Source organism: Bos taurus, chromosome 5, assembly GCF_002263795.3.
Source record: "Bos taurus isolate L1 Dominette 01449 registration number 42190680 breed Hereford chromosome 5, ARS-UCD2.0, whole genome shotgun sequence".
Classification (NCBI taxonomy): Eukaryota; Metazoa; Chordata; class Mammalia; order Artiodactyla; family Bovidae; genus Bos; species Bos taurus.
Window position 1 is genome coordinate 80,332,046 of NC_037332.1, and position 21,280 is coordinate 80,353,325.

Here is a 21,280-nt window from a genome sequence, read left to right on the forward strand (position 1 = left end):
CAGAGGCCTTCCAGAAGAAATTCTAACCCATACAGGAAAACTTTTCTGAATAAAAACCTAGGGTAAGAGTAGTCTCACAATAGAAGTAACAGACTGGTCTGAAGAACTGGAATACTTTAAACTCATTCATTGAACAAATTTGGTTGATTACCTGCAGAGTGTCAAGTGAAAGTGAAAGTGTTAGTTGCTCAGTTACATCAACTCTTTGCTACCCCATGGACTGTAGCCTACCAGGCTCCTCTGTTTATGGAATTCTCCAGGCAAGAATACTGGAGTGAGTTGTTTTCTCCTTGGGGCTCTTCCTGACCCAAAGATCAAATCCAGGTCTCCTGCACCAAAGTTGTCTGTGTATATTTCTTTAAATATAACCCTATATTGGAAAGTTGGTTGTGGGGTCCCAAATGTTTGGAATAACCAATTTGCACTGTTTCCCTCCAAAGTCTAACCAAATAGAGGAAGATTAGACTTCATATGGAATATTTTCACTTTTTAGTGAAATGCTGCAAAAATATTAAACTACATTAGTCTCTTTTTATGAAGCCCAGGCCCTGTCCTTCTATCTGACCATATAAGTCAAAATTTGTGGAAGTACAAGTAATGCTTTTGCTACAAAACCAGAAATAGAGATGTAAGAAGAAATGTCCATATTTCAATATTTCAATTTCTTGAGCATTTTGGTGCTATAGTAATTGTTCACTTTATACTCATTTATACATATCTTCAGTAGTGTTACTATAACAGCAAAGTCTCTTCAAGACAAAGGAAAGATTTTTTAGTGACAAGGGAAAAATACCTTTTATTCTGGGGTTGAATTTAGGAGCCTGTGTGAAGGAAGGCTTAGCAAGGTGGTGAGACTGACTGCTTACAAGAAACTAAGTTTCTATGCTGGATTTGATTCTATTAGGGCTATCTTGAAAGATTTGGAGAAAATGTTTTAAAATTGCAACTAGAAGACAACTGCTGGACTAGAAATGGAAAGTCCCGAGCATTGAGGAATTTAGCAGATGACTGCTGAATGTAGTTTTTTCTTGGTTTTAAGATATCACCAAGTTCTCTCTTCCCTGTAGCTCAAATGGTAAAGAATCTGCCTGCAATGCAGGAGACACGGGTTCGATCCCTGGGTCAAGAAGATCCTCTGGAGAAGGGAATGGCAATCCACTCCAGTATTCTTCCCTAGAGAATCCCATGGATGGAGGAGCCTGGCGGGCTACAGCCCATGGGATCACAAAGAGTCAGACACAACTAATCGACTAACACTACACTACGTTCTCTCTGCATTGGAGATGACAAATGTATGGGTATGCTTTGGATCAGTTAAAATACAAAGCTGAGGGGCTTCCCTGGTGGTACAGCGGTAAAGAATCAGCCTGCCAGTGCAGGAGATAACAGGTTGGATCCCTGATCCAGAAAGATCGTGCATGCAGTGGAGCAACTAAACCCATGAGCCACAACTATTGAGACTTTGCTCTAGAGCCTGGGAGCCACAACTACTGAGCCCACATGCTGCAACTACTGAAGCCTGAATGCCCCAGAGACGTGCTCCACAAGGACAAGCCACTGCAGTGAGAAGCCCATGCACTGCAACTAGAGAGTAACCCCTGCTTGCTGCAACTAGAGAAAAGCCCATGCAGCAATGAAGACCCAGCACAGCCAATAAATAAATAAATCTTTAAAAATTAAAAAATACCACAAAGTATTATTTTATATTTTACATTAACAAAACACAGAGAAATTTATTTTTCCTTGTCAACCCATATGTCAGCTTGGATCTCCATATCCCTAATTTAAGATTCTCTGTGAGATTATTGAGAATTTCCATGTGGCCAGTGACAGGCTAAGATCTGGAGTTTCTGAACAAATTAGTATATGGCATACCTCAGGCCACACAGGTTGGTTCAGAAATTGATACATAACCTAACCCTGACTGATGAGATGTAAGGCAAATTTTGCTGAGGGTTTCCAGAAAAGAAGTTCCATCAATCTCGAAAGACAGCTTTAGGGAGAGCCAGCTCTCTTCATTCAAAGATTGTCATATATGTACGTGAGTAAAGTATTATCATCCCATTTTACAGATAAGGAAACTAAGGCTCAGTAAAGTGTATATCTTGCACATTGTCCCAAGGTTTATAATCAGTAGTGTGGAGATTCAAACCCAGATCAATCTGCTTCTGAAGCCCATGCTCTTAAGCACCATCAGATAGCAACAGATAGCTCCCAGGTGATACTGATGCTGCTGGTTGGGAGACCACAGTCTGAGAGCCACTGTTTATAAAAATTAATAGCTGACAGTTATAAATAGCCCAATAGTGAGAACAGGGCTAAAGGTTTGCAAGCCAGTTTCACAAATGTTATTAATAGTATAATCAAGAGTTCCATAACAAAAGTAATGTTTCAGAGATATCAAACACAGCACATTGAATGTAACAGGTGTGGAGACTGGGCTGACCACAAGATTCTCTGCCACAATATTTATCTAGAAATTCATAAGCTGACTACAAAGCTAAATGTGTGATGAAAACAAAGTCCATCAGGGATGTATAGCTGAGCAAAGCTGTATAAGAAGAGAGATCTGTGAGTTTCTTCTAGATTTTGGTTTAATGACACATCAGCCTTTTATTATTATTATTATTAAGGACCATTAGTTACAACACAGTCGTACTTGCCCTGGAGCCAGACGGGGGTAGGGTCTCTAAAGTCTAACTCTCTTATTTACTAACTGGGTGACCTTTGGTGAGCTTATTTATTAACTGTGTGACTTTTGGTGGGCTTCTCTGATGCCACAGATGGTAAAGAATCTGCCTGCAATGCAGGGAACTGGGTTCAATCCCTGGGTTGGAAGTCACAAAGAATTGGACACAAGTGAGTGACTAAGCACAGATCTTTGGTAATTTAATACTTCTGGTCTCACTTGTCTCATCTATTAAATTTGGATATTAATAATTCTAACTTCACAGCATTGTTGAAAAATCAATGAGATAAGACATGAAAGGGGCTTCCCAAGAGGTGCTAGTGGTAAAGAATCTGCCAGCCAATGAAGGAAACAAGAGACATGGGTTGGATCTCTGGGTGGGGAAGATCTCGTGGAGGAGGCTATGGCCACCCACTCCAGCATTCTTGCCTGGAGACTCCTATGGACTGAGGAGCATGGCGGGCTATAGTCCATGGGGTGGCAAGACATTTAGTTAAACACGACTAAAGTGACTGAGCACGCAAGTCATGAAAAAGCCATTGAGTAATGTCTGCCATTTACTAAGTATTCAGTAAGTATCAGCTATTATTACTTGTCCCAAAGCCGAGTTAGGCCATGAGATACAGGAGACACTTTTGTGCATCTCTTGATGATGGTTTATACAAAATATCATGCTGGTAACAGCAGATAAAATATAGTCATCAAGCTTACTGGGTGTCTATAATGTGCTGTGCTATCAGATAGACATCTCTGTTAGATGTCAGCAGGCCTAAACACTGGAAAGGAGATTTTGTAAAAAATTCTTATTTAAATCTTCCTTTTGCTAATCTTATACATTCCAGACACATATATTTAACTTCTATGGCAACCCTACGAGGTCAATGTTTCTAAACATTGCAAGCTGAAGGGTAAGAGGTATAAACTGACAACAAATTGATAAAGTGTTTCATACCAAAACTTTCAAATATATAAATTAAGACATGAGGTGATATATTCATAATTTTGGAAGGGAGTGAGAAAGTTTGGGACAAGGCAGTGGCACCCCACTCCAGTACTCTTGCCTGGAAAATCCCATGGACGGAGGAGCCTGGTAGGCTGCAGTCCATGGGGTCACTAAGAGTTGGATATGACTGAGTGACTTCACTGTCACTTTTCACTTTCATGCATTGGAGAAGGAAATGGCAACCCACTCCAGTGTTCTTGCCTGGAGAATCCCAGGGACAGGGGAGCCTGGTGGGCTGCCGTCTATGGGGTCGCACAGAGTTGGACACGACTGAAGCGACTTAGCAGCAGCAGCAGCAGAGAGAGTTTGAGACGCAAATGCTCATTCACACATGTATTTCATTTGCATGTTTTTCCCTTAAAGGAATTTACAGGATAACAGAAGTGGGGTAAGAGAAATGTCAAGTTATCATAGATAAAGTATACAACTTGCAGCATTTAGACAACTGAAGGTATTACTGTATGGCTACCTAGTAATCATATGTTTATATTAATAATATGATATGATATAATATGTAAATAACTCTTCAAAAATTTCGAGGAAAGCTACCCTCAATTTAGAAGAAAATCAAGGAAGAGTTTGGATGAACTTGTGATAGATTTGAAGCCTGGCGAGTCCACTCACTTATTCCTTGGAAGAAAAGTTATGACCAAAAAAAAAAAAGTTATGACCAACCTAGACAGCATATTGAAGAGCAGAGACATTACTTTGTCAACAAAGGTCAATCTAGTCAAAGCTATGGTTTTTCCAGTGGTCATGTATGGATGTAAGAGTTGGACTATAAAGAAAGCTGAGTGCCAAAGAATTGATGCTTTGAACTGTGCTGTTGGAGAAGACTCTTAAGAGTCCCTTGGGCTGCAAGGAGATCAAACCAGTCCATCCTAAAGGAAATCAGTCCTGAATATTCATTGGAAGTACTGATACTGAAGCTGAAACTCTAATACTTTGGCCACCTGATGCAAAGAACTGACTCACTGGAAAATACCCTGATGTTGAGAAAGACTGAAGGCGGGAGGAGAAGGGGATGACAGAGGATGAAATGGTTGGATGGCATCACCGACTCAATGGACATGAATTTGAGTAAACTCCGGGAGTTGGTGATGGACAGGGAGGCCTGTCATGCTGCAGTCCATGGGGTCGTAAAGAGTCAGACATGACTGAGCAACTGAACTGAACTTAGTCCACTTGGAGAGTTTTATCATTTTGATTCTTACTTGGTAATTTGCAGAATATATTTAGATTATCTGCTCATTTGCCCTGGACAGGGTCTAAGCATTCTTTCCCCTTTTAAGGGAAAACACCACAGATTTCTTTTTTTTTCCTTCAGGAAGTTTATTCAGTTACAGTATATTTTCCATCAAAGCCCCCTTCCCATGAGGAATCTCAAATTTGACCTCATTTTCTCCTTTATCCCACCAGCATATTCTAATCCAATCAAGAGCTGGTTTCAACACACAGCAAATTAGGGAAAGGGCACAATGGCTCTTTCAAAGTGAAGTGAAAAAGCTTTTCAAGGTTCTTTTTCCAGTTAAACACCTTCCAGAAATGAAAGATGTTTCTTGCATTCTACCATAGATTTCCATGACCTGTTGGTTGCTCTCTTGTTTTGTCTCCTCTCCTCTATCCACCCAGATATTCTGGGTCCCATCTGCAGCTGGGGCTATAAGGGAACACTGTAGTGAGTCACCACCCCCCAAGACTCTTCCCATAAGGCATACCTTACTGTCTAGGATCTGGAAAACCCTCTGCTGCAGGGTCTGGCCCTGCTTGGGCCTCACCAGGATGTAAACGACTTTCAGGTCTGGGCTGGTGCGAAATAGCTTCTCCATCAACACTTTGCCCATGAAGCCCGTGGCCCCAGTAATGAGAATGGACTTGCCACCATAGAAAGCTGCAATCATGGACATGATTCTTCCCTTTGTCTTCTATAGCTTCAGAAAGAGGTTCCTGAAAAGAAAGAGAAATAACAAAAGATTACATTCTCAGAAGTGCTAAAATGCAGTCATTAAAATGTTGCTGGCATTTCCAGGAGTTTTGAAGACAGGAAAGGGTCAGATGGAGTGATAGCATTATGGTTTATTGGCAACACAATTCATTTCAATCAATATTTATTGAGATTAATCTCTGCCTGACATCATGCCAGCAACTGTGGGCAAGAAATGAGTAAGATGTGGTTTCTGCTCTCAAGGAATTGCTTGTAGCCTAATGGAGGAAACAGATTCCTAGAAATTATTAAATATTATATGGTAACTCTAAAACCAAAGAAAGCACAAAGAAAGGGTACATAGCAGGATCTGGAAATTTCAGGAAGGCCCCTATAGAGGGTGAAACCAGTGGTCAAACTTGAAAAGAGATAAGGACTGGGGTAAGGGCATTCCAGACCAAGGAAGGATCAAAAGCAAAGGTCCAAGGTGTGGTGTAGGATGCTGTATGGAGGAATAAAACAAGGAATTCAGTGTAGGAGAATGTAATTCATAAGGTTAGGAGTAGCCCCAAACCTGCAACACCAAAGATGAGAACAGTTATCAAATTTTAAAACTTATGATGTAATTTTTAAATTCGGTTGCAGTTTTATTTTATTTAAACAAAAAATTTTTTTATGTGGACCATTTTAAAAGACTTTATTGAATTTATTACAGTATCAATTCTATTTTACATTTTGGTTTTTGGCTGTGAAGCATGTGGGATCCTATCTCTGGGACTAGGGATTAAACTCACACTCCCTGCATTGGAAGGTGAAGTCTTAACCACTGGACGCCAAGGAAGTCCCTCAGTTGTAGTTGTATTTCAGTTCAGTTCAGTCACTCAGTCATGTCCGACTCTTTGCGACCCCATGAATTGCAGGACGCCAGGCATCCCTGTCCACCACCAACTCCCGGAGTTCACTCAAACTCATGTCCATCGAGTCGGTGATGCCATCTCATCCTCTGTCATCCCCTTCTCCTCCTGCCCCCGATCCCTCCCAGCATCACAGTCTTTTCCAACGAGTCAACTATTCGCACGAGGTGGCCAAAGTATTTGAGTTTCAGCTTTAGCATCAGTCTTTCCAAAGAACACCCAGGACTGATCTCCTTTAGAATGTACCGGTTGGATCTCCTTGCAGTCAAGGGACTCTCAAGAGTATTCTCCAACACCACACTTCAGAAGCATCAATCCTTTGGCACTCAGCTTTCTTCACAGTCCAACTCTCATATCCATACATGACTACTGAAAAAACCACAGCCTTGACTAGACAGACCTTGTTGGCAAAGTAATGTCTCTGCTTTTGAATATGCTATCTAGATTGGTCATAACTTTCCTTCCAAGGAGTAAGTGTCTGTTAATTTCATGGCTGCAGTTACCATCTGCAGTGACTTTGAAGCCCCCCAAAATGAAGTCTGACACTCTTTCCACTGTCTTCTTTCACTTTCATCAACGGGCTTTTTAGTTCTTCTTCACTTTCTGCCATAAGGGTGGTGTCATCTGCATATCTGAGGTTATTGATATTTTTCCCAGCAATCTTGATTCCAGCTTGTGCTTCTTCCAGCCCAGCATTTCTCATGATGTACTCTGCATATAAGTTAAATAAGCAAGGTGACAATATACAGCCTTGACGTACTCCTTTTCCTATTTGGAACCAGTCTGTTGTTCATTTATTTAGAGAAAATCATTTCCAGGAGCAAATCTGGTGGTGGGATGCCAGATGCAGCACTTGGATGCTGGGACTTCTGAGAAAAAGCACTCCACATTATAGAAGTGCAACCAGAAATGTTTGATCTTTAAGCCTGGCCTCAAGATTGTTGACTGGAAGCAGTGGAGCTTTGAAGGAAGCAAGGCCATAGTGTGGGAGCAGACCTTCCTTTCTGTCCTTGACTGTGCTGCCTGCAGCCAATTCTTGGCCATTTGTGTGTATCTGATAGAACACAACTCCAGGGACTGGCCTGGATATCAGAGCTAGTAAAGAAGAACAAAAAACAAGTGAAAAAGTCAACACCTTGCCTCTTTAGCTCCAGCCAAGTTAACTCCAGTGACTTCTTAACAAATAATGACTTGTCATGCTGTTGTTCAGTCACTAAGTCATGTCTGACTTTGCAATTCCATGAACTGCAGTATGCTAGGATTCCCTGTTCTTCCCCCTAGGAGTTTGCTTAAACTCAGGTCATTGAGTTGGTGATAACATCCAACCATCTCATCCTCTGTCACTCCCTTCTCCTCATGCTTTCAATTTTTCCCAGCATCAAGGTCTTTTCCAATGAATTGGCTCTTCACATCAGGTGGCCAAAGTATTGGAGCTTCAGCTTCAGCATTAGTCCTTTCAGTGAATATTCAGGGTTGATTTCCTTTAGGATTGACTGGTTTGATCTTCTTGCTGTTCACAGGATTCTCAAGAGTCTTCTCAAGCACACAATTTGAAAACATCAAATCTTTGGTGCTCAGCCTTCTTTATGGTCCAAATTGGTATAAATTATGGTCCAATATGGTATAAAAGCAAAAACAATACCCAGCTGTGGATGTGACTGGTGATAGAAGCAAGGTCCAATGCTGTAAAGAGCAATATTGCATAGGAACCTGGAATGTCAGGTCCAGGAATCAAAGCAAATTGGAAGTGGTGAAATGAGATGGCAAGAGTGAATGTCAACATTCTAGGAATCAGCGAACTCAAATGGACTGGAATGGGTGAATTTAACTCAGATGACTATTATATCTACTACTGCGGGCAGGAATCCCTCAGAAGAAATGGAGTGGCCATCATGGTCAACAAAAGAGTCCGAAATGCAGTACTTGGATGCAATCTCAAAAATGACAGAATGATCTCTGTTCGTTTCCAAGTCAAACCATTCAATATCACAGTAATCCAAGTCTATGCCCCAACCAGTAATGCTGAAGAAGCTGAACGGTTCTGTAAAGACTTACAAGACCTCTTAGAACTAACACCCAAAAAAGATGTCCTTTTCATTATAGGGGACTGGAATGCAAAAGTAGGAAGTCAAGAAACACCTGGAGTAACGGGCAAATTTGGCCTTGGAATACGGAATGAAGCAGGGCAAAGACTCATAGAGTTTTGCCAAGAAAATGCACTGGCCATAGCACACATCCTCTTCCAACAACACAAGAGAATACTCAACACATGGACATCACCAGATGGTCAACACCGAAATCAGATTGATTATATTCTTTGCAGCCAAAGATGGCGAAGCTCTATACAGTCAACAAAAACAAGACCAGGAGCTGACTGTGGCTCAGATCATTAACTCCTTATTACCAAATTCAGACTTAAATTGAAGAAAGTAGGGAAACCACTAGACCATTCAGGTGTGACCTAAATCAAATCCCTTATGATTATACAGTGGAAGTGAGAAATAGATTTAAGGGCCTAGATCTGATAGACAGAGTGCCTGATGAACTATGGACTGAGGTTCATGACATTGTACAGGAGACAGGGATCAAGACCATCCCCATAGAAAAGAAATGCAAAAAAGCAAAATGGCTGTCTGGGGAGGTCTTACAAATAGCTGTGAAAAGAAGAGAAGTGAAAAGCAAAGGAGAAAAGGAAAGATATAAGCATCTGAATGCAGAGTTCTGAAGAACAGCAAGAAGAGATAAAAAAGCCTTCCTCAGTGATCAATGCAAAGAAACAGAGGAAAACAACAGAATGGGAAAGACTAGAGATCTCTTCAAGAAAATTAGAGATACCAAGGGAACATTTCATGCAAAGATGGGCTCGATAAAGGACAGAAATGGTATGGACCTAACAGAAGCAGAAGATATCAAGAAGAGGTGGCAAGAATACACAGAAGAACTGAACAAAAAAGATCTTCACATCCCAGAAAATCACGATGGTGTGATCACTCACCTAGAGCCAGACATCCTGGAATGTGAAGTCAAGTGGGCCTTAGGAAGCATCACTATGAACAAAGTTAGTGGAGGTGATGGAATTCCCGTTGAGCTATTTCAAATCCTGAAAGATGATGCTGTGAAAGTGCTGCACTCAATATGTCAGCAAATTTGGAAAACTCAGCAGTGGCCACAGGACTGGAAAAGGTCAGTTTTCATTCCAATCCCAAAGAAAGGCAATGCCAAAGAGTGCTCAAACTACCACACAATTGCACTCATCTCACATGCTAGTAAAGTAATGCTCAAAATTCTCCAAGCCAGGCTTCAGCAATATGTGAACCGTGAACTTCCTGATGTTCAAGCTGGTTTTAGAAAAGGCAGAGAAACCAGAGATCAAATGGCCAACATCCGCTGGATCATGGAAAAAGCAAGAGAGTTCCAGAAAAACATCTATTTCTGCTTTATTGACTATGCCAAAGCCTTTGACTGTGTGGATCACAATAAACTGTGGGAAATTCTGAAAGAGATGGGAATACCAGACCACCTGATCTGCCTCTTGAGAAATCTGTATGCAGGTCAGGAAGCAACAGTTAGAACTGGACATAGAACAACAGACTGGTTCCAAATAGGAAAAGGAGTACATCAAGGCTGTATATTATCACCCTGCTTATTTAACTTATATGCAGAGTACATCATGAGAAACGCTGGACTAGAAGAAACACAAGCTGGAATCAAGATTGCTGGGAGAAATATCAATAACCTCAGATATGCAGATGACACCACCCTTATGGCAGAAAATGAAGAGGAACTCAAAAGCCTCTTGATGAAAGTGAAAGTGGAGAGTGAAAAAGTTGGCTTAAAGCTCAACATTCAGAAAACGAAGATCATGGCATCAGGTCCCATGACTTGATGGGAAATAGATGGGGAAACAGGGGAAACAGTGGAAACATTGTCAGACTTTATTTTTCTGGGCTCCAAAATCACTGCAGATGGTGACTGCAGCCATGAAGTTAAAACACGCGTACTCCTTGGAAGGAAAGTTACGATCAACCTAGATAGCATATTCAAAAGCAGAGACATTACTTTGCTAACAAAGGTCCATCTAGTCAAGGCTATGGTTTTTCCTGTGGTCATGTATGGATGTGAGAGTTGGACTAAGAAGAAGGCAGAGCGCCGAAGAATTGCTGCTTTTGAACTGTGGTGTTGGAGAAGACTCTTGAGAGTCCCTTAGACTGCAAGGACATCCAACCAGTCCATTCTAAAGGAGATGGGTCCTGGGTGTTCTTTGGAAGCAATGATGCTAAAGCTGAAACTCCAGTACTTTGGGCACCTCATGGGAAGAGTTGACTCATTGGAAAAGACTGTGATGCTGGGAGGGATTGGGGGCAGGAGGAGAAGGGGACGACAGAGGATGAGATGGCTGGATGGTGTCACTGACTCGATGGACGAGAGTCTGAGTGAACTCTGGGAGTTGGTGATGGACAGGGAGGCCTGGCGTGCTGCGATTCATGGGGTCGCATAGAGTCGGACACGACTGAGCGACTGAACTAAACTGATGATATAAATTATAGTTGTAATTTATACTTTTGAGCATCTTGAGTCTATGCTCCTGGGCAGAACTCTTGCCTTTGGAGGATTCATTCATTGATGGATTTACTCAACAAATAATTCTGTGCACCTGCTATGCCAGACTCTAAGTTCTTAAGATAAACAGTTGGATAAAGCAAATAAATCCTTGCTGTCACTCAAGCAGAGGAGGCCAGTGATATACTGATCGATAAATACACTGACAAGTTAATTACAGACTGTTACAAACATAAATATAATAAGAATCAATGACAAAAATCACAATCATTGAAGTCATTCACTTAGGGACCATTGTGGATTTCAAATATTAGCTTTATTCACTGAGTTATTTAAATTCTGTTTATTAAAGGTTTATATGAGAATAATATTTTGAAGAACACATTTGGACCTTGTGCAAAAGAGCAATGAAAGATACTTTTTGTCATGTTACATCAGGTTACTCATATTACAGTCTATCCAATTATTTTCTCAAGAATGTAGCATGTGGGTAAAGTATTGAATATTCTTGCCTTGCCTGCCTTGAAGCTCAGAACAGTGATGTCATCAAGTTTGGAAGGCAGTACATATTCTAGTTTAGCATTCAGATTCTAAGCAAGGCTGTCTAAAATCAAATCCCAGATCTACCACTTACGAGGTGTGTCATCTCGTCATCTCAGGCAAATTATTAATCTCTCAGTGCTGCAGTCTGTTCATCAGTAAAGTGGGTATAAAGTATCCAGCTACTAGTGCTGTGGTAAGAATTATGTGAATGAATACATGTAAAACACTTAAAAAGTACAACTTACCTCTAGTACTGTCTATTCGTATTGTCACTGCTTCCACATTTTTCATCTTAATGGTTCCTGGCTTTTCCTTTTGACATGTATTTTATATGCCTTCTTTTGGAAATATGAGGAGATGATTTATACTCAATCATCAAGCCAAATAAAGTGCTTTCCCCAAATGAAACTCTACTTAATGATAAATCTTTACAACTCCTTTACATATAAAAATGTTTACGTTATTAGGCATGAGTATGGTTGGCAGGAAAATATAGATGGGAAACTGAATTTAGTTCTGAAGATGTTATGTGTTGTTTTGTAATAATGTGTGCTTTAGTGGAGTCATATTTTCTAGAAATGCAAAGATACTGTTAAGATTTTTGGTCCCAGACAAGTTTGCAACGTGTGAGGAAACACTTTAGAGAGCAGGTTGCATATCTCTAATGAACCTATTTCTTGTGTGACAAAGGAAAACTTGACGTGTCCCCAAAGAATGGAATGTGCCTGCTCTGCCCACAGTCCAAGTATTTCTCAAACACAACAAAAACCATAGCACAGTATAATGAGTGCTCCGAGAGGGAAACAAAACATAAGCCAGTATCTCCTGGCACTCAGTACCCAGTTGGCAAAAGCAGGTGGCAGGGGAGTTGTGGTCAAGACTCTAATTAAAGCAAGTGATTCTGAAAAACGTCAAATCAAAGCTGCATCAGAGTTGTTTCTTTAAACTTTTGCTTCTGCTCTCAAGCTATTAGCTTGGTTATTGAACCCAGAAACTACCATATAAAATCTGGCCCTGGAAGCCCCATTTTACATGTCATAGATCTGCAAGGTCCAGGAATTGCTAATTCTTGATATAATTCATTTGGACTTCCCTGGTGGCTCATACAGTAAAGATCCCCCTGCAATTCGGGGGACCTGGGTTCGATCACTGGGTTGGGACAATTCCCTGGAGGAGGGCATGGCAATCCACTGTAGTATCCTTGCCTGGAGAATCCTCATGGACAGAGGAGCCTGGTGGGCTACAGTCCAGGGGGTCGCAAAGAGTTGGACATGACTGAAAGACTAGGTGCAATATAATTTATTAAAATAATTAAATTGTTTCAGAACTTCCCTGGTGGCTCAGGGGCTAAGACTCATGCTCTCAATCAGGTGCCCCCAGGCTCAATCCCTGGTTAGGGAACTAGATCCCATACACTGCAAGAAAGAGTTCACATGACACAACGAAAGATCCCACGTGCTGCAACTAAGACCCAGCACAGCCAAGTAAATAAGTAAATACTTAAAAAAATACATATTTTAAAAAATAGAGTGCAGAGAGGTCTGCGTACCCTTCTTTCAGCTTCCTCCAATAACATCTTATATCCCCATACATATAATTTAAAAAATAATTAAATTGTTTCAAAAATTAAAATAATTTTACACTCAGAAATGGAGGATATATAACTCTAGAAGGAAGAACATGTTTAGAACATGGCTTACCTTTCCTACAGTCTCAGATTACTAATGCAGAGAACAAAGGCCACTTTCCTATTCCTCATGCTTATAACATAGTTTGTGAGAAGCATAAACTACTTTGACAGTATCTGAACCAGCCTGTATAATGCAAGGCTGAATGACAAATAGGCTGACAAGGCTGACGTGAGAGTCGGCCAATGCATTTTTAGTGATTGTCTGCATGTGCCAGGCACTGTCCAGGCACTGGGACTAACAGTGAACAGGCCTTATGCAGCTTAGATTCTTCCTATATTCTGGAGCATTTTTCTCCTTAAGATCACCAGCTCTCCATGGTAATGAGCGAAATTCCATAGTTGTCACTCTCCTTTTGTTTTCTAGAAGTGAGGCTGTTCTCATTTCTAGAGATTGGGTGTTAAAATATTGAATCACAAACAGTTGTGCCAAGTTAAACATTTTTTGCAGGTTTAAGCATATGGGAACTTTAATTATTCTTTGGGTGGTTCCTCTGGAAAATAAAAAACTTAAGATTCAAAAAAGCATTTAAGGTAGACAATCCATATTTCTTGGTAGCCCTTGAAAGGAAAAATTTTTTTAAAAGAAACAGGAGTTTTGCCTCTCAGGAATCATACTTTGTCAAGGTTTTTTGTTTTTTGCAGTATTAACATTTTGGGAGGGATAAATATTTGTTGTGCGGGCTCTCCAGGACAATATGGAGTGTTTACCAGCACCCTGGCCTCTCCTCACTAGAGGGTCATAACTTCCTTCTGTCCCCAGCCAGATGTGATAGTGACATGTCTCTGCATGCGTGCTCCGTCACTTCAGTTATAGCCAACTGTTTGCGACCCTATGGTCTGTAGCCCATCAGATTCCTCTGTCCATGTGATTTTTCTGGCAAGAATACTGGAGTGGACTGCCATGCCCTTCTCCAGGGGATTTTCCCGACTCAGGGATTAAACCAGAGTCTCCTGCATTGCAGGCAGATTCTTCACTGACTGAGCCACCAGGGAACCCCAAAATGTCTCTGCTGCTACTGCTAAGTCACTTCAGTTGTGTCCGACTCTGGGCAACCCCATAGATGGCAGCCCACCAGGATGCCTCGTCCCTGGGATTCTCCTGGCAAGAACACTGGAGTGGGTTGCCATTTCCTTCTCCAACGCATGAAAGTGAAAAGTGAAAGTGAAGTCACTCAGTCGTGCCCGACCCTCAGCGACCCCATGGACTGCAGCCTTCCAGGCTCCTCTGTCCATGGGGTTTTCCAGGCAAGAGTACTGGAGTGGGGTGCCATTGCCTTCTCCAAAATGTCTCTAAACTTTGCTAACTGTGCTCATGGGGGAAAACCTGCCTCCTCTTTCAGAGAGCCACTGCTTAGTAGTACTTTTAAAATTTCTCAGTTTATAATATTCTGTCCATCCTATTAAAGAGTCAAAATTCAAAGTTTAAATTTCTATTTGTGAAAAAAAAATTTCTATTTGTGAAGCTAAGTATAAATATAATCCACTTTTACATTCTATTTTATCTATATTGAATCATTCGCAATTAATTACATTTACCCAAGCAAATTACACATGTGGTTAATCTTGACTGAATTCAAAATGAAGATAAAGGAAGGTTACTCCAGATAAAGATCCTCTACTTTTTATTTAACCAAATTCCTTTCCATCTCTGTGCTATGTGGGCATGTGCACTAAGTCGCCTCAGTCATGTCCCGCTCTTTGTGACCTTATGGACCGTAGCCCGCTAGGCTCCTCTGTCCATGCAATTTCCCAGGCAAGAATACTGGAGTGGGTTTCTGTGCCCTCCTTTAGGGGATCTTCTCCACCTAGCAGTCGAACCTGCATCTCTTACCCCTACCTTGCACTGGCAAGTGTGTTCTTTACCACCAGCACTGCCTGGGCAGCCTCTCTGTGCTATAAATTAGACTATTAATCCCACCTTTCACACAGATTGAGCCTCTCAACTTCATTCATCTAGACCTATCTGGGAACATTTAAGAAAGAATGACAATCAGACCAGCCTGAGATTGACTGAGAAACATAAAGCTATTTAGTATTGGTTGCTGAATAGTAGTAATTCTATGAATAATCAAATTGGTCTCATCTACTGGTAGTTCTGTTGCCTTTTTTTGAAGATTCAAAGTATGTTGTTTAATAGGAGAGATCTCATGTAGGCAAGTGGGGTTTTAGTTGGCAATCTGCACAGTAATATGGACTAGTCCACTGAAAAAAAATCTTGTAAAACTCAGTAAATGAAAGTTGGTCTGCTTCATCAAAATTAAACACTGAAATTCTTTCAATAACTATGCTGAATTAAGGAAATTCACTTGTAAAATAATATTCAATGAAAACAAAGGAGACAAGAACTTGAAAAGACATCATGTTTATCACAAATCCCCGTTGAAAGATTAAAGGAAATAAATGACAGTGATTGTATAACAGTGTGATGGGATTAATGCTAAAGACTTCTGTTTCATGTCTGTAATTTTCCCCATGATTTAAAAGGGCATTTAATGATAAATATTAAATAATAAATACTTTCAAAAAGTGCTTAGGAAGCAATAGCAGCTGGCATTTTTATAGTCTCTTTTTTTGTGGGCACTAGAAACACAAAGAAACTTGCAAAACAAACTTCCTTAGTTTAAGATGTATTTAAAGTGTTTTTAAAGTGTGGCTCAACTGACATTACACAGTGTTATGGACTGAACTGTGTCCCCTCCAAATTCCTATGTTGAAGTCCCTGTCTTTAATGTCATGGTATTTGGAGACCAGGCCTTTGAGAGGTATTTCAAGTTAAATGAGATCACAAGAATGAGGCGCAAATTGGATAGGACTAGTGTCCCAATGGGAGAAGGCAATGGCACCCCACTCCAGTACTCTTGCCTGGAAATTCCCATGGACTGAGGAGCCTAGTAGGCTCCAGTCTATGGGGTCACTAAGAGTCAGGCACGACTGAGCGACTTCACTTTCACTTTTCACTTTCATGCATTGGAGAAGGAAATGGCAACCCACTCCAGTGTTCTTGCCTGGAGAATCCCAGGGAGGGGGGAGCCTAGTGGGCTGCCGTCTATGGGGTCGCACAGAGTTGGACACGACTGAAGCGACTTAGCAGCAGCAGCAGCAGTGTCCCAATAAGCAGAGGAGGGGGCACCAGAGAACAGTTTCTTCTGTAACGGCCACAAGGAAAGACCACATAAGGACACAGTGAGATGGCAGTTGTCTACAAGCTAAGAAGAGAGCTCCACCAGAAGCTGAATTTACTGGCACCTTAATCATGGACTTCTAGTCTTCAGAACCATGAGAAATTAGTGTCTGTGGCTTAAGACATCCAGTTTGTGGTCTTTTCTTACAGCAACTTGAGCAGACCAACACACACAAACACGCATGGACAGTGACATGAACATTTTTGGGTAAGTGTGTAAAGTCACACAACTATAATCTATATCTACCTTTTCCATCCTGGAGTTAAACTCTATAATGGAACAAATATATCTGTCACAATGTTCCATCTTTGCGGCACAGAGGTAGGATACTCGTTCTTGATTTTTATACATTTGTGAAAATATGGACAGATCTTTTATGATAGCCAACAGAGGTCTCAATAATTCAAGCCTTAAAAATCCATATATAAGTCACTCAACCTACAAGTCTCATAGCCTATTTCAACCTCTTCCATCCATGGGCTTCTGCAGTCCATCCTGCTGGTCTCTTAATTGATTCTGTATTTATTTGGATCTTAAGTAAATGTATATTCTACCTTATCAGGATTCATAAAATTCTAATCTCAGGAATATATAATTCTTCCCCTACCTCCTCTCAGCTTTACTGAGATACAGTTGAAATATAATACTGTGTAAAGTTAAGGCATACAAATGTTCTGATTTGATACACTTACAAGTGTATCAAATAATTAACCTCATTGTGTTAGCTAACACCATCCTTAGCCTCACATAATTACCTTTTTTGTGGTGAGAACATTTCCAAATCTGTTCTCTTAGCAACTTTTGAATATATAATACCGTACTGTTAACCATAATCACTATCTGCACATTAAATCCCCCCAAAATATTCATCTTATAAGTGAGAGGACAACATAGTGTTAAAAGGGCTCTAATTAGATTCTGGTCAGAGCTCATGGGGGCTTCCCTGTAGTTCAGCTGGTAAAGAATCTGCCTGCAATGGGGGAGACCTGGGCTGGGAAGATCTGGAGGAGGGCATGGCAACCCACCCCAGTATTCATACCTTGAAAATCCTCATGAACAGAGGTGCCTGGCAGGCTACACTCAGTCCAGGGGATGACAAAGAATAGATACGACTGAGTGACTAAGCACAGCACAGCACAGAGCCCATGGCTTTACATGAGTTACACTGCCCAAGTCCATTCTATTCACATACACACGCAGAGGCACAAAAGCCAGGGCAAAAAGAAATAGCTATGAAAGGCAAGGATTTTCAATTTCTGAGTCAAGGAATATCTTTTACATGAGAAGAGGAAATATACAAATTGCTAATGCTTTCTCAACAGCTTAGAAACAATTTTAAAGAAATCAGTAAATTTCTAAACACTATATATAACAATATATTTTAAAATAATATAAAGAGAAAAGTGACATCTGGAAGGACTAGGAATGTTTTACCTAATCAAATAGTTTTTTACTTGGGTAAGATCTCCTAAGTAAAACAGGGAAGTCATCTATTCTTAGTTCCTTGGATATCCATCTATGTAAACTGCTACTGCTAGGTCACTTCAGTCATGTCCAACTCTGTGCGACCCCATAGACAGCAGCCCACCAGGCTCTCCCGTCCCTGGGATTCTCTAGGCAAGAACACTGGAGTGGGTTGCCATTTCCTTCTCCACTGCATGAAGGTGAAAAGTGAAAGTGAAGTCGCTCAGTTGTGTCTGACCCTCAGCGACCCCATGGACTGCAGCCTTCCAGGCTCCTCCGTCCATGGGATTTTCTAGGCAAGAGTACTGGAGTGGGTTGCCATTGCCTTGTCGATCTATGTAAAAGAGGAAGAGAAAAAAGCCCCCTTCCCCCCAGAAAAAAGTATAATTTTATTTTAGTACAAATCAGGAAAATTAAATATGCTGTCTCTATGAAAAATATCCATATATAAGTCACATATCTGTTTGTCAAGGACTTAGTGAAAGAAAAGTTTTCATCAGAGAGCTCTTTTTTTATAACTTTGGTTTCCTGAGTATATCCCATTATGTAATTCAGCAATGAACTTAGATACTTTTCACTGTGTGCTTGTTATGTAAAGTTTTTCTGGGAGAACTTTTAAGATCTTGATGGAGGAATTAATAACTTCCAGGGGTGTTGGGGCACAGGCCTCACTAATTCAATTAGCAATGCTCCATCATCAAGAGAAACCAATTTGGAAGCCGTCCCAGCTGGGGAAGGATGGTCCAGGCTGGCTTAAAAAAACAAAACTTAGCAATCACCTCAACACATTCTTCCTAGTTTGTTTCTTCTTAACTCCTTAGGAAGTCTTCAAAGAAAAAAAAAAAAAAAAAAACCCTGCAATTTTAACAGAAATAAAAAAGGAGAAAGATATAATTTTAAAACATCGCTTCATCATAATTGATTCAATAGATGTATTTTGTACCTACTGTGGTGCTATACCCTGTTAAGTGTGGATAATTAATATGCAAACATTCTTGCTAAATGGTAAAGTATTATAAAATTACATGATATTGTCACTATTTTTTATAGGTAAATAAACATCAGTCAGCATGTGATGATTCCAAAATCATACCAAGAGAATCACAATCAAATGTAAATCTTGATGCTTCCTATTTCCTCTTGGTGAAGTAAAAATTGAGTTGGGTTATGAATAAAAGAATAGTTGATCTATTAACCCAGTGGAAAAAGGAGCCTAACCAAATGAGTAGTAAACCAACACACTTTTTCATGCTTTGCTTAAAATTAAAGACTATTTCTTTTAGGGGATGACATGACATAGATTTTCTATATTTTCTTGGGCTCCAAAATCACTGCAGAAGGTGACTGTAACCATGAAATTAAAAGACGCTTGCTCCTTGGAAGAAAAGCTATGACCAATCTAGATAGCATATTAAAAAGCAGACATTACTTTGCAGACAAAAAAGTCTGTCTAGTCAAAGCTATGGTTTTTCCAGTAGTCAGGTATGGATGTGAGAGTTGGACTATAAAGAAAGCTGGGAGCTGAAGAATTGATGCTTTTGAACTGTGGTGTTGGAGAAGACTCTTGAGAGTCCCTTGGACTGCAAGGAGATCAAACCAGTCAATTTTAAAGGAAATCAGTCCTGAGTGTTCATTGGAAGGACTGATGCTGAAGCTGAAACTCCAAAGCTTTGGCCACCTGATGCAAAGAACTGACTCACTGGAAAAGACCCTGATGCTGGGAAAAATTCAAGGCAGGAGAAGGGGATGACAGAGGATGAGATGGTTGGATGACATCACTGACTCAATTGACATGAGTTTGAGTAAGCTCCGGGAGTTGGTGATGAACAGGGACTCCTGGCGTGCTGCAGTCTGTGGTGTTGCAAAGAGTCAGACATGACTGAGAGACTGAAGTGAACTGAACTGAAGGTTATAGCTGCCATAGACAGTGATTACACTGATGGATCTGGGCAACATAAGTTGAAAACCCTCTGGAAAGAATTCATCATTCTAGATGCCATCAAAAACATTTGTGATTCATGGGAGGAGGTAAAAGTCTCAACACTAAAAATAGTTTGGAAGAATTTGATTCCAACCCTAAAGGATAATTGGGAGTTTGAAGCTTCAGTGGAGGAAGGAGCTGCAGATGTGGTAGAAATAGCAAGAGATCTACAGTTAAGAGTGGACCCTAAAGATGTGACTGAATTCAACTACTCTTGAACCTTGTGGTAAATTATCTTTCTTAAAGGTTAATATAAAGGTTAGTTGATTATACATACATTGATATGATACACTAAATCGGAAACCCTTATTTCTTCATTGAAGCTCCTGATCATAACCTGTGCCAATAAATTGACAGGAAGCATCTGAATAAAGGTAATTATCCTATGCATTTGGAAATACACAGCTAGGGCTTCATGAAGGACTAAGTTCTGAAGTAAAGCTAACACTTTCTCTTTGACAATTCTCTCCATAGGAATTTATCCCATGTCAGAAGAACAATAAGTCACAAACAGCACTCCTAGTTTTCTCTGACAATGTGCAATGAATTTTATCACAAAGATTTTAGGTACTTGTCTTTAATAGAATGTACTTAGAGATGTGAAAAAATCATATACTTCATATTTGTACTAAGCCATGGGTAGTAGCTATAAAACATGAGAAGAAAAATACAGGTTTTATACAACAAAGTACAAGCTATCAGATAGACACCATCCATAAAAGCTGCATTTGGGGCAAATTCTTATGCTGACTGTTTGATGGTAACTTGAACAAAGAAATAAAAGCCAGTACCATACTGTCTTTATGACTGTAGCTTTGTAGTCAGGCAGATTGATTCCTCCAGTTCCATTCTTCTTTCTCAAGATTGCCATACAACCCAGCAATCCCACTGCTGGGCATACACACCAGGGAAACCAGAATTGAAAGAGACCTGTGTATCCCAATGTTCATCACAGCACTGTTTACAAGAGCTGGGACATGGAAGCAACCTAATGTCCATTGGCAGATGAATGGATAAGAAAGCTGTGGTACATATACACAATGGAATATTACTCAGCTATTAAAAAGAAGCATTTGAATCAGTTCTAATGAGGTGGATGAAACTGGAGCCTATTATACAGAGTGAAGTAAGTCAGAAAGAAAACACCAATACAATATATTAACACATATATATGGAATTTAGAAAGATGGTAACGATAACCCTGTATGTGAGACAGCAAAAGAGACACAGATGTAAAGAACAGACTTTTGGACTCTGTGGGAGAAGGCAAGGGTAGGATGATTTGAGAGAATAGCATTGAAACATGTATATTATCATATGTGAAATAGAT

At 40.4% G+C, this 21,280-nt stretch overlaps 1 protein-coding gene across 5 annotated transcripts in view; it reads right to left on the minus strand.

The window, feature by feature from the left end:
- The window catches only part of FAR2 (fatty acyl-CoA reductase 2), a 177,461-nt gene that overhangs the window by 51,549 nt on the left and 104,632 nt on the right, over positions 1-21,280 (minus strand). For 4 of the 5 annotated variants that reach the window (XM_059886546.1, XM_059886547.1, XM_005206902.5 and 1 more), the window contains exon 2: positions 5,411-5,639. In XM_059886546.1, coding sequence (XP_059742529.1) covers positions 5,411-5,599 — 189 coding nt within the window. In that variant the 5' untranslated portion in view covers positions 5,600-5,639. Of the gene's footprint in view, positions 1-5,410; positions 5,640-21,280 lie in introns of those variants that run through there. The other variant, NM_001076022.1, reaches the window with a different exon arrangement.